Raw genomic sequence first — 14,502 nt, 5'->3', positions numbered from 1 at the left:
ACCCCGATTGTAGTGTGTCACAGCAAAATATGATTTTGACAGGCCGGGAAATCGAAAACATCATGTCCTTGAGATTGCAGACAACACTGATTTTGTTTTGTTTTTGTTTTTGTTTTTTTTTGAGAAGGGGTTGGGGGAGAAAGTGGGCACAGAAACATCTAGTCGCATTGGTGTACATTAGTCTCCGCAAACTCCCTTCTCTACCCCTCATTTTTATAGATACCTGATACAATATGCTAATAATTAAGATTTCATGGTAATAAAAACTTACTTTTCTTGTCAGACGCTGTCACATCAGCTTTCTAGAATATTTGATGAGAGTTTTGGTGTAACTATCAATCCTCAGTTGAAAATATGATCAGAAATATGTACGATATGTATATTTGCCAGTTTGGGGACAGTTTCGTACCATTAATTAAAGTTTTATTGCCAGTCACAGATCAAAATCTCTTTTATACTTTCCTTATATTTGCCAAAACAACTTTGAATTCTTGTTTACAGTTAAAACTGCATTCATTTGTTTGGCCAGTTACCTGACCTGTCCTAAGTATGCAAGTTTTGGTCTGGATATACAAGTTTTAAAGAAAACTTTTTTTTTAATCAATAAATTTATTGCAGTTGTCAGAAGAAGGCCCATCTCAAATTCTATTCTTCCTGAGATAAACTGCATATGAAATACGTGCATCTGTATAAATTCTGTTTTAACAGTCTACATCCATATTTATGTATGTAGCAAACCAACACAGCAACAATCACAGGATATTATTATGCAGCCCTAATTCTATGATGCCTTAACATGCCTGTATAAAAATTTTTAACCAAAAAAAAATTCATTGAACATTTGGAAAATACATCATCCAAGAGAAAGTTATCAGTGACGCATTCCCATTTTCAGAATATGTAATAAAAATTCAGCAATATCCTATCAGGGTCAAAGTGTTTTCTTGATCATTTATCTCTCAATCAAGGATAATTTTGTTTAATTTAATCATTTTTCACTTAAAGTAAATGTTTTATCTTACTGGTCATTTACTGCCAATTTAATGAAAGTGATGCAGCTATAAATTTTTCCCTTCTCTGCTGTACACTGTTACATGACTCTTATGCTAAAACTGTAAACATCCTTCTTGAAAATAAAAATAACAGGATCCAAGTTTACATTCCTGAGAATTCAAGGTACAAAATATTTAGAATAACACTTAAAAACTTTTGAAGTGAATGCCTTGTCCTAAAAAAAAATTAGCAAATGAAAATCAACCATAGCTTTCATCATCTTCATCCTCAGACATATTTTGAGAAAAAGCTTCCTTCTGTCGAAGATGTCTCGCTGAACCTGGTCTTTGAGCAGCTGTTTTGCTGTTTACTGATCTCTCCAGATTTGTTTTGGTTCTTTTCAAATCTGTAGATAAACATAATTTGAAATATTGCATTGAAATATTGCACTGCATCTTAATATCATGGAAAAACAGAGTAAGAGTGTGTTAGTGTATATCTGTGTGTCAACCCAAAAGGATATACTAAAATGCATGCCATGTGCATGATTGTGTTTACTGATAAATACCCTTTCATAGGGACTTTGGTGTAGAATTAACTCTTTCTATAAAAGATGAATACTCAAGATGGAAGTAGATAATTTCATGACTAGAAACACAAATAGTCCATCAAAATAATAAAGCATAAAAAATGCCAACGAACATTTTTTAATCAACTCATGAACAAGGTTACCTTCATGCCCATAGTCCATGCTCAATGAGGTTTTTGCTCGCTGAATGCCCAGCTGCAAGTCTTTGGCAAGGTTCTTGGCAGTCTTTGTGTCATGCTTACCTGAACACCAGGATGATGATGTATTATTATTTTGCTCCAGTTTCTAGCTAGAAGCTTACAAACTTACTCACCTTACACACACACAAAGGAGAGTCAATCAACATATTATGCTTCTGTTTTACTGTTGTCTACATCGAAGCAAAGTTACAGACTTATATAAGAAAGAAAAAATAAACATCCACTGTCTTTCACATAATCCTGCACAGCAAAAGCTGAAAGAGGTATTACTGATTCCCTAACCGCTTCTAAAAGAAGTCTTCTTTACCCTTAAATTTAAGAATCTGCAAATGGAGACAAAAGCTATGGTGATGAAATTCTAGCTTACGAGCACTGAGAGAACTTTTTGCTAGAAACATTGCGAAAATATATCTGCACATGCTTATGCCTTTATTTTGCTGCTAACATTGTATGTGTTAAAAAAAAAAGAACTGCGATGGCAAATATCATTAGGTGCTAGACATGTACATGAGTGCAAGACTATTGAAACATCTGGATAAATAAAACTTTCATCATTCTAGGAATCTGCAAGAATAATATTGTCCAGACCTTTTTATTTCACTAAAAAGAACTATCTCTTCCTTACCAGCAACTGCAGCATCAACAGCATCTTCCAATTCAGCTTTTGACAGATTGCTCACAGCTGCCAGATGGTTCAAGAGGTCTTGTTTCTGGGCCTGTAAGTGTTACACACAATTTGAAATTACACACTCAAAACTACAGGCTGGCAAGAGAATGTGGCAATTGCAACACTTGCATTAGTGCTTCGTAAAAGAAACTGTCAAATAAAAAAATTAATCATGAGGTCATGTGGCTTGAACTAACTGTGACAGTACACATTTTGTAGTTTTGTAAGTCTGCACTGGTGTCAATCACTACTCCTTACAGATGAGACGACGTTAAAGAAACACTATTTTTGAAGATCTAATTTCAATGCTAATTATCATCACTGATTTAAATTAAGTGTTATCTATAAAAAGAAATGTATTCTACACCTGTAGCATTGAAAGCAGAACAAGGGGATCATTCATTCTTTGTTGTTTTTTTTACACTCATCTCACTCGTGTATATATATGATAAAATTTAGAGATAACCCATGCAAAAAGTCATTATTTCTGAAATAGCATCTCCATGTTACCATATCAGCATAGGTTTCTGTAATGAGATTCAAAAGAAAATGTGCAACATGATCTAAGTCATACATTGAAAAATACACATACAAAATTCACATACACAAAAAAGGAAAGCAGGCAGGTACAGACATGCAAACAGAAGGAGCTTGGAAGGGAGAGTGAAAGAGAATGAGAGGCAGTCTGGCTTATAACCTGCCCTGTACCAACCTGCAGTTCCTTTTGTAGTTCCATCTCAAGCTGTTTGTTGAGTTCTTCTTTGTCCTTTTGCAGTTCTGCCATCATCTCACGTTCAAGGTTGGCAATGGCTTGTTGCTGTTTTTGCTCCAGAAATGACCGAACGAGAACAAAACTTGCATGCCTGAAGCAGAGATTCAAAAGCTCTCAAGCATATTCTTTTCTTGAAACTCTGTACTTTTTATTCTTTCTCAGCTGCAATTTTTACAGTAACTGACGGATCTCTTATTGTTTATAACAAATGCAGAATGTAAAAAAGTGGTAATGTCTCTAACAGTTTGCTCCAACTAAAAACGAATGACCAGTGCGACTGTATGTGGCAATACACTGATAACTTTTAAATAGGATGAACACACTGATGTGTCAACAATCACAACACAGATTCTGATGGTTGTTGTAATGGAGCTGTAGGCATCATAATTATTACTGGAATGATATCCAAGGTAACAGCAATGATTATGAACAAAAACACATTCTTACCCAGCTCCCCGCTGCTGCTGAGCTGTGAACTCAATACGTGCATCTTCTTCTAGCTGTGATACAAGTTCCCTGTCAGCATCAAATTAAGTGCATTTACAGAGCCATAAAGACTTATATATATTAGGGCTTTTAACAGAAAATAGGAAATGATCAAGTGGCTTTTGATTGTCTTGAGTATTTTTATGTCACATCTGCTTTTATTGCAGAATTTCTCTGTGTTTTTTAAATTGCTCTCCATGCTAACTACTTCAACAGGCAGAATTAAGCTTAAATGTCAGAACATTTTTTGTTTAATGTTTTTATTTTATTACTTGCCTCTGTAATCAATTTACAAATTTCTAGCTGCCTCTTACTGCTTTTATTCCAAAATAATTTGTCACTTTTTACACGTTAGTCATGTTAAGTGAAGACCAAGAAAGAAGTCATTTCACTTTGTTGCATTCACTCTTTCAATATGTTATCTTAGGACATATATTGCTGCTTGTTCCTGCTGGTCAGTTGCAGGGTAACATGTGTCAACTCAACTTTTCTTTTAGCCTCTGTTTCATTTCGATCTTTTCATTCAGCTGTTTTTTCTGGGTCTCACGATAGTGCTGAATCTGTTCGTTCAGATGCTGCATCTGGTTGTAATGCTGTTGCAATAGCTGATCTGTCCTGTTGTTCTGCAGATCTGCTGACCCAGCAACTTTCTTCTCCAACTGCTCCTGTACACATGCAAGTGAAAATCTTGCAGCAACTATGTAATAAGCATACACTAGTTGTAATAGTGAACAGCTGCAATCTTAAGGTAGTACAGGGATGGCTCACTCTGAGGATCTGTTTCAAAGAAGCAAAATTTGACATCACAATCAAGTCAAATTAGTCATTTGACTCTCCAAAACCAATTTTTCATTTCATTAAATAGACCAAACTTTCCAACTCAAATTAATTAAGAAAAAAAAAAAACTTCCAGAGGACTCTTTTACAAAACTGGTGGTGAAGAAACTACAAGTCTGATAAGTGAGCTTTCATGTGTCAAATCTTTTGGATCATTGTTTCTCAAAACTAACACAAATGTGAATCCATTATTCTGATCTCCTTTATGTATGTCTGTCAATGCTGAAATATATCATGCCATACTCAAGATATAAAAAAGGGAATAATGGATTAAACAATTTGCAAAAACATCTATATGTTATTTAAATAAATCTGCACACACACACACACACAAGCCTAAATAATAATAACAATTATTTTTTTTATTATTATTATTATAAAAAATGTCCACCCCTACTTGTAATTCTTTCAGGGTCTTGTCTTGCCTTTCCAAAATTGCTGCCCTTCTTGCCTGTCCAACCTAAATGGTGTAAATGCATAAATTTAAAAGAAATATACAGTGAAAAAGGAAAAGTAAACAATAACATACATGAAGATTCACACATACACACACAGTCTTACCAAAAAATACTCCATTAAGAAAATGAATCATATGAATGATTTTGCTTATTTTCCTTGCCACATTACTTTTTTGGGCTCGTTAAACTGATTGCTCATCACCAAAAATTATGCACTTGAGCACCAAACCTCATTAGACTTGAAAGCAACAGCAGATAAAAATTAGCAAAAGATAAAAAATGATTTAAATGCATCATAGCCATTAACCAGCAGTTTCATTTTGAGGTGTTATTCCTTGCCAAAAACTCCAGTGCATAGTTCTTTACACAACAAGCAAATATAGTCCGGCAATGTGCACAACCACAGGTTTTGAACACCTGGAAAGTAAACTTGAAAATAAAAAGCATAAGTAAATCAACACCCATATCATAATGCAGTTATGGTTGAAAGAAAGAAATTTTCATGATCTTCAAAAGCACCAAAAAAACAGAATAGAGTTCAGAATCCTAAGCAAGGGGAAGCTACCCAACCTGCAGGCGTCCAATCAGCAGCCCTATCTCCTGGTCTTGTACACGCAAGGCTTCTTCTGTTTCTGCAGCAAGTTGTCTCCGCAGTTCTGAAACTGCAGCTTGCCTTGCTTCCTCAAACTTAGCTTCTTCTGCTGCTATCTGTGCTGCCTGAAATTTTTTTCATCATTTTGAAATACAGACTGTCAGTGAAAACACACACACAAACCAGCTGAGTACATGTATTAAACCCTGTACACTTCTAAGTACTAAAACTAAGTTTTTAGGTCTACATCTACTCGGACATTAAACCATTTAAAGATTTTTTTTTTGCTTCAAAATACAATCCAATGTTCCTCCCTTATTTCATCTCCAACTCTGTAAAATATTCTTACAAAAGTGTTGATGAAGAATTACAAAGACTAGCCAAACGATGGATTCCCAACTGATCAGTGATAATTAACATCTGATTCACAGTGAAGAGCTCATGGTGCTTATGTGGCATTGTTTCCAGTACTACGTTGCAGCAAAAACTGTTCGTTTTACTATGTCCAAAGAAGTTCTCTCCTAGTAAAAGCTACCAAATACTCACAAGCTCTGCTTCAAGTTTCTCTTTCGCTTTTTGATTCATCTCTTTCTTTTGCCTTTTTAGATCATCCTGTTGTTGTTTAAGATCAGCAAGATGAGCTCGACGCTGATTTAACTTGATCTCCAGACTGGAATACCAAAGCAGAATGCATGTAGAATAATAAAGATTTCTACCCCTTCCTCTTGTCAACAGTTTTCACCATGACATAATTGACTGTCACACTATTTTATCTAGGTCTCTTTTGCAAGGGAGGAAGGGAGGGATATTAACATAAGAAATGTAAATTCTACATCAAGAGATTTTAACATTTTCATTGCTAAGGACACTTCAGTTCAGTTGCTTGGATGCAAAGTGAATGTGGACACAGATTATCTCCCAAGCTGAGTGATAGAATACAGAGATTTCTACATCCAATCAGTTTCAGTCAGTCTCACCTCTTCTGGTGCCTCATCTTGCTGCGCTGAAGCTGGTTGGACAAAGCCTGCATATTCTGGTGATGCTGTTTTAATATCTTCTCCTTGGCCCTGATATCAGTAGCAGCACAAGTATTCAAGTTTTTTATGCTTATTTAAATTGTTCACCATATCTAAGATCCATTAGAGGTGAATCATAACTTGACAATATGATTTCTTTGGCACTAACAAAGAGAGGAAGCAGTAGTAAAAAATGTTATAAAAGCTGATTGACATGCAAACAGTAGAATATCATATGATCCCCCTTTCATCTTTGTATCTTCAGTTTCCTTTTTGACCAGAGACATTGGTGTCAACCGTGTCATCACGGATCCACAGGCTTCCTTTTGAGATTTATTGATCTGTGTATGTAGAAACGTGTGGGTGGGAGGGGAAGAAAAAGGAGCTAAAAAAAGTTGACATGCTATATGCTATCCAGTAATCAAAACAGAACACATGTAATTGAAAAATCACTCACTCATCAGTCAGATCCATGTTTGAGGCCAGAACTCGCTGAAGGGTTTGCTTTTGTTCTTCATATAACTGGTTCTGCTCCACAGCATCTTGTACTTCTGCTGCAGAAACCTGTGCTAGCCGCTGCTTCAGTTGTTCTTGAAGTTTAGCAACTGCAGCTTGTTTTGAGCTTGCTGGCGAGCTGCATAGATATAGTGGTCAGTCTGTGTATCAAGTCATAAGAGTATTGTAATCTAGATTTTGTTTATATCCTTATAAATTCTAAAAGACATTTCTGATTGATTAAAATTTTAATGAGAGAAAGATATATATATATAGACAGTGCTCAACAGCTGAAAGGTTTACAATCAAGTCATAGTAGAGCTCCGTACTGCACCATCTACACTACACTTCATATAATACTTTTTGTATAATATTCCGTGGGTTTCCTCAAAGAACAGAGTTGTCTCCCTAATATTTTAGATATGTTATACCCAGAGGTAATGTCTCTTTTGCAGAGGATGATGATGAACAATATGCTTTAATAATCCCAATATCAGTTACCCAATGAAAGATATACATGGCAGCAGTCTGGCAATAAAGTGCTGTGCTATGGTTGTTCATTTTTACTCGCGTTTCACACAAAATAAGTTTGCATGACATATACTCATTGTCTACTTTTATACTTGGAATCTAGAAAAGTAAAAAAAAAAAAACACACCTTGCTGCTCTTTCATTCGCTGCTTGTGCTGTGCTAAAAGTTTGGCAGACTCTGTTTCTGTTATATCAGAAGAAGCAATCAGCTTCTCAAGGACTTTCTCATCCTCCTGTGTGCTTGTCATGTCTTCTGACGTTTGTACCTCCTGAAGACAGCAATAATTTGATTTTACAAAATAATACTTTGTGACACAAAAACAGAAAAAAGGATTTGCAATGTGTTCATTACAAGAACTATCATGTGCAAGGAGCTAACTGAAGAGTGAATAGACATGAATGTAGGGAAGACATTGACTAAAGAATGCAGGTAAAGAATGTTAGTGAACAATGTGGGTCCACCTTGAGAGCACAGTTTTAAGAAACTAAGTGCTTAAACTACCAAAATATCCACAAAAATACAGATTCTAGAAAAAGCACATCTAGACTGCTGGTCCTTTGCTTCTGCCTCAGCTTGGTGGGGTGTTCATCCCCTCAAACTCACTTTGGTGACTTTCTCCATCTGATGCACATCCTCCTGGTCAAGCTGCATGTTAAGCTCTTCCTGCATTTTATGTTGACGTGACAACAAAGTGTGGTAGCCCTGCCATCAGAGAAGACTATATGTTAATCACAGCTTATTTCTGTAAAATCACTCTGTCATCAGTTAAATATGAATATGTATACAAAATATGTAAACAAAGACAAAAATGCTTTACCTCCAAAGTGTGTAACAGTGAGTGGGTCAGAGAGTGAAAATGTGTGTGTGCATTTGCATGCAAGCACATGTGTGTACATATGTGTGCATTTTGTGTGTTATGTGCTTATTTGTGTGTGCATGTATGTACTACCATATCCATATAAATATACATTAATATATGTATCCATATGTATCATATAATTTAATGTAATATATTCCTGTCATATTTGCAACCCTGACTCTTTCTGGTAGATTTATGTGCAACATCTTGTGTGAAAAGTATGAGTCTTTAAATGTCTGTCAAAAAAACATTTCTTTTCAGACTTACATCAACAAGTTCTGCAGTACTTGTTGCAGCATCAGCTTTGTGAAGAAACTGAGCCCGTTCTTGTGCCTGTTTCTCCATCAAAGATTTCATCTCATCTGTTCGATTCTGATGCAATTTTTCACTTGTATCCAATAATCTTGTTTGTAAATCTAGAAAATTGAATGGCACGCTTTTAATACTCCATTTATGCATCCTTATGGATCAACTGAACATCATTTTAGCTCAGTCTTGCTCTGTAGCCATTAGCATCTAGTTCTACTTTGCAGGCATAGAAACATGTGCAAAAAGACATTTCCTTATAGGTTATAGATTTCACAGTAATAAAATATGGTGCATATAATAAACTTTTCATCACAATATGCTATTTTATCAATTATCTACCTTGTGCCTTTTCCTGTTGCACTTGTTGTAAAGTTGAAACATACTGTTGCATGATTTGTGCCACCCTTGATTCCTGAAGCTGTCCACTTCTCACCTTCTTTTCTAGAAGATCCTTCATGCTCACAATTCGGTGATTCCTCACTTCCTCCTTCTCAGTCTGCAGCACTTTCTGATAGTCTATAACCTTACAACGCTTAGCCAGGCGTTCCTCAAGAGCCTGAACAAAACATAAGTTTACATAACTGTTCAAGCACTCCCTTTGATATTACCCATGTAGCACTCTAGTAGTGTACTGAGTTATGCAATTTTTTTGTAGAGAGTCAGCATCGAATGGCCCAGGACTATTCCGTTTTCCACGCCGTAATAACCAGCCTTGAGCTGCCCACCCGCGGCTACTGAGTCTATTGTTACATAAAAAGTTACGAAGTTGAGTCAGCCACTTAGGGAAACAATGAGACAAGGCGGGGTGGATGGTTCTGGAAAGGGAGTAGAAGTAGTGTAGCTTTACAGTGGAGAGGGGGCTTTTTGGATTTGGGAGTGAGAGTGGAGAGATGGCAGGCCGAGTGAAACACTGAATAAAAACTACCATGTGCAGAAATTCCATCTTTGTTGTTCTCTTGTATGACTAGCCCAACCCCTACGTAGCCATCACAGACTGACGTGTTGGTTACACCTATATCTTATTTACACACTTACATAGCATCCTGGAAACAGGTGTTCACACCAGGCATACATCTTAATGCTGACTCATCAATTAAAGAAAAAGTAAGACCAAAGATAATATAAAAAAACATAATTACCCTTCGTTGACGAGCTTGTTCCTGTCCTATCTTCTCTTCCAGATTGCCCATTTGTGCCATTAGTTTGTTCATTATGTCTTCCACCTGTTCAGTGCACATTCTTTCAATGTAGTGTTATTAATGTAATGTTATTAAAACAAGATGTCATCAGGCAGAAACTCTCAAATGCAATCAGAACACAAACAAAATATAGATCATTATTACTAAAGGTACATTACTAAAGTTTAAATCAATGCTCCAGATTATGCCTTTCTGATAAAATATCAACATTTCAAGTAGGCAAAAATAACCTCTATCTTACCCTCCAGCAGTTACACAATATGTCTTTATTGTCCCTTTTGTCCACAACAGAGATTGAAATTTTCCTTTGTTGGGAGCTTCATAAGTATAAACAAAATATTTTCACACCTCACACACCCACACAGTTATGCTCACACTCAACCCCCAATAATGATCATCAAAGGTACACCATGGGCACGATTTGTGTTACAATAATGAAACTGAGTTCATTTGCTTGTCCTGCTTGTGAGTGCTATCACAGTTGGTAAGGACTTGACAAAAGCACACCATTTGTTGCCATCTATGGCCAGAGAGTAGCATTTGGAAATAGTGGTGTAGCAGGTGAGAGGGGTCTGTGATAATAATGACAGCGTTTAACCTCACATCCCTGGTGTATAGATCACCTAAATGTCACAGACTTGTCTTCCCGGGGCCCATGCTGGCTCTCAGTGGCCCTGCCTTCTACAATCTATGCCTTAGACACAGTGAACAACTTACAGTTCACTGCCTAACATTTTTACTTTCATGAACAGATTTGAGAATGGGCAAATAATATGGCATAAATGGTATGTGTAACTTACCTCCTCTTCGGACATTCCTGATGAGCGCTGAAGATCTGTATGAATCTTCTCCCTGTAGTCCCTTAACAGCTTTCCCTGTTGTTCAGCAGCAGAGACATAAGTGAAAGTTTTTATTGAGTTTCAGTGGCCTCTAGGCAAATTTTACCAAAGCTGTTAATAACAATTATGAATAATATATATGTAATGTAAACCATCCATTCTTGGGGAAAAAATAATGGATTGAAATCTAGGAAGAAATACAACAGAACAAATTAAATAAAATAGTTGGGCAGTTGTAATAAAATAGTGTTTTGAAATCAAAATTGCCGAGTTATGCAGAAGACCCCTCAAAATTTTTTTTTTAAAGGAAGACTTTCTCCGTATATTTTAGCAAAAGTACTAATAATTAGTTTGGGATCAAACTTCAAATCTAATGGACTAAAGGTAATACATTTGACTAGAGGAACAAACAGCATATGTAGTCATGTGTCACAATATGTGCTATACTTTTTGACATGCTATACAACTGTCATTACGGACAGTTTGTTTGCATCAGCATCACCTCAAACATAAACAAATTATGTACAGTGCTAGTATGTCACTAAGTGCTAAGAATTTTCAGCTCAGTTATAATCTTATGAAGAAACCATCCTATTTGAGGTTCATTTTGATCGAAACATATGCATCACTGTCTTGAAAACCAAATAATCAAAGTCAAAATACATTACCTGTTTGTTATTGTACTTGGTCTGCAGCATCTGTAATGCTGTTTCTAATGCCTGTAAATCTTTGCTAAATTTGGGATTGTTCTTCAAAACCTGTCACACAAAAGAAAAATCAGACTCAATTTATTATCCAAATTAAAGAAAGTGTGGCTATTTGGGTATGTAAATTACCACCAAACTTTTGGATCAATGTTTAGAGGTAAAGCTAGTAAGCAATCATGCTTCTTACTAGAAGCATTATTATATAATAATGCAGCTGTTCTAATAGAGCTTCTGCTATAGCTTCAACACAGAAAGGCATATTCTGTCAATAAAAAGATCCAATAGTGATGTATCTCATTAAAAAAGATGAAACGTCAAGCCCCTGTGACAAAATGATGTAACAAAAACTACTGACATGGAAATCAAAGGAAAATTATGGAGATTAAAATTTGAATCTTATATTGTGTTCTAATCTTTCAAAAAGATAAATTGAAAAAATAGACTTAATTACAAAAAATTTACAAAGAACATCGACTTTCTAGATATAAAGAGTGCCTAATATTCACCTCTTCTTCTTCCTCTTTTTCCCTGTCAATCATGTGGCGAAGATCATGGAGATCTTCTTCAGTTTTCTTGATGAAGTTTTCACAAAAGGATTCACTCACTACTTGTTTTTTTGCCTTTATTCTCAACAATATGCCCAACACTTTCAGCAAGATCTGTTGAAAAAGTAAGATACAGCAAAAGCATTTATTTTGAAAGAAGTTTTAATTTTTAAAAAGTCACAATAGGTGCACCATTAAAATGACATACGAAAGAACTGAAAGAATTGAATGGTGAAAAGCAGATAATTTCTTTAAAGCACATGACATGCTGTTATTTTGTAATCATCTCATTTATAAATAAAGAAACAGCAATATAGCTGTAAGAGCTAAACGTCGTATAAAAGCTAACTATAATAAAAAAAAAAATGTTAGGTTATTGCAGTATGCATTTGAACCAGGAAAAGACATATGTTTTCTAACATTAATGTCAATTGTACTTTTTGCCTTATGTCAATGTCTGTGACCTAAAAATGGACTGTTTTGAGGATTTGCCTCTACCACGACCACCATTCTTGATTCCTTTCCTTGATTAAAGTCTTGTGTGTACTTCCATCTTATTTTAAGAGGAAGCAGGAATCTACTTTTTTTTGTAAATTGTCAACAAACTACTCGCAAACAAAATGCCTACTGACCGTTTCTTTCTCCTGATCTTGACTACGCTCCATAGCCACTATAGCGTCCATATCTTGTTGTCCCATTTCCACTTTTGCTGCCATGCTGGAACAAAATAAGAAAAGTTTAAAATATTCAAAGCATTTGATCAGTAATTTATCAACTAAATTATTCATTATTTCATAATTGTATTATTCATGGAACTGTCTATCAAGGTTGTATCTGAAATTAATAAGTTGTTCAAATTCCTCCTCAACAAACTTTCTCTACTTTTAGTAAGTCATTCTTCTACTTATTTTTACAGTTGCTTTTTCCAGAAGTTTGTCCATCAGATTCAATTCTCTCCAACAAACGCTGTCATCACCTATAACTATCAAACTATGCCCATATCACCATTTCAGCTTAGTTAGGCAATCAGTTGTTTCTGCAGCCATGACACACTGAAAAAAACAAGTGTATCATCCAGTCATCTACTAGTACAATAACAAGCCAACTGCTCACTCCCAGCTTTTCAACAAATACTTACATGTTAGTCTGCAAGAGCACATCCACCATGCCTCTACATAATGATTCATCCATCTCCACCTTCACCTTCCCTCCCTCCTCTTCTTCCTGTACCTTTCTGCGACGTTTGAAGCGGGACCCAATTTTTGACTTGTACACAGCTGACACCATTTCAACTGTCTTTAAATTTTGAAAAAAAATGTTATTTGCCCTATCACTTTTATATGTAAATATATATGAATACTTACCATCTATGACATTAAAGATTATACCACAAAGACCACTCCCTTTATTACATTGCAGGTACTAACCCACCCAAATTTTTTCTCACCTTCACTTGACATTTAGAAAAATTTAATTAGCGAGCATTACAAGTAAAGATTTTATGTTCCCTAATACATTTAGTAAAAATATTTTGTGACGTAACTGTGCAATAAGCTTTCAGCTTTGGCTTGAGTGCAAATATGTAATATACACATGTTATGAATGACTAAATTTATACATCTATAAATATTAAATTTCAAGAAAATGTCACATAAGTAAACTTTTGATAAATATACTGTCAAAGTAATTTATATATATATAGTTATAAATATGTCATGAAAAATTTTGATAAAATCTGTTAAATGCTGCAGCTATTTCTAACCTTCATATAGTTCTTACATTTGATTCAGTGGATTCTGCAAGCACAACAGTAAATCCATCCTCTGCATCTTGTTGCTGGAAAGAAGATTAAGGATGTTACTCTTCACCTAATAATTTTGATGCACTAAAATTCATGTGTAGGAATGAATAAGAATTATATTTTACATGTGCGCTATGGCTGGTTTGCAACCATTCTTTTCACATGTTTAAATGTAAGCAAACATTCAAATATTTAAAATTTTAAAGTATTCAATGAATAAACAGGCATTTATATACTTTTTTCTTCTCCCATGCTGCCAGAAAAGGTCTGACACATAGAGCTGTTAGTCCGGCTCCTACAAACAATCCCAAGAAAAAAGCGCCTGCTATCCATGCTTTGTCGATGGCGAACTCATCAGAATTTATTTTCAAAGTTACAGGGACGCAAAAGTCGTCACTGTACGACAAACTTAAATTGGTACAGTTCTCAGACATCTTGCACGTCCCTTGAATATTAAGAATAAGGTAACCAGGTAAAACAAATGGCTGCTGTTCACGCTTTATAATTAGAAGTTAAACTAGAGCACATGCTGTCCGCCATTATTGTTTATGTAAATAATGGACAGCGTTGCCGCGTTTCTAGGTTAACAGTCCAATCGTTGTCCTC

The 14,502-nt window shown here is 35.4% G+C and overlaps 1 protein-coding gene across 1 annotated transcript; it reads right to left on the bottom strand.

The window, feature by feature from the left end:
* Positions 1-589: 589 nt before the first annotated feature.
* LOC112564071 (protein Hook homolog 1-like) lies at positions 590-14,463 on the bottom strand. Its single transcript, XM_025238651.1, has 23 exons — positions 14,133-14,463; positions 13,875-13,931; positions 13,234-13,391; positions 12,728-12,812; positions 12,057-12,209; positions 11,512-11,601; positions 10,805-10,879; positions 9,945-10,028; positions 9,145-9,361; positions 8,764-8,912; positions 8,241-8,339; positions 7,769-7,905; positions 7,068-7,244; positions 6,572-6,661; positions 6,141-6,264; positions 5,573-5,719; positions 4,942-5,004; positions 4,194-4,372; positions 3,669-3,737; positions 3,162-3,312; positions 2,408-2,498; positions 1,726-1,824; positions 590-1,399 (listed from the first exon to the last, which is right to left on the bottom strand). Exons 1-23 carry the CDS (start codon positions 14,328-14,330, stop codon positions 1,254-1,256), a joined length of 2,838 nt encoding a protein of 945 aa, XP_025094436.1. The 5' UTR covers positions 14,331-14,463; the 3' UTR covers positions 590-1,253.
* Between the last annotated feature and the right edge of the window lie 39 nt (positions 14,464-14,502).

Source organism: Pomacea canaliculata, linkage group LG5 (genome assembly GCF_003073045.1).
Source record: "Pomacea canaliculata isolate SZHN2017 linkage group LG5, ASM307304v1, whole genome shotgun sequence".
Taxonomy (NCBI): domain Eukaryota; kingdom Metazoa; phylum Mollusca; class Gastropoda; order Architaenioglossa; family Ampullariidae; genus Pomacea; species Pomacea canaliculata.
This window is presented reverse-complemented; position numbering and strand designations above follow the sequence as displayed.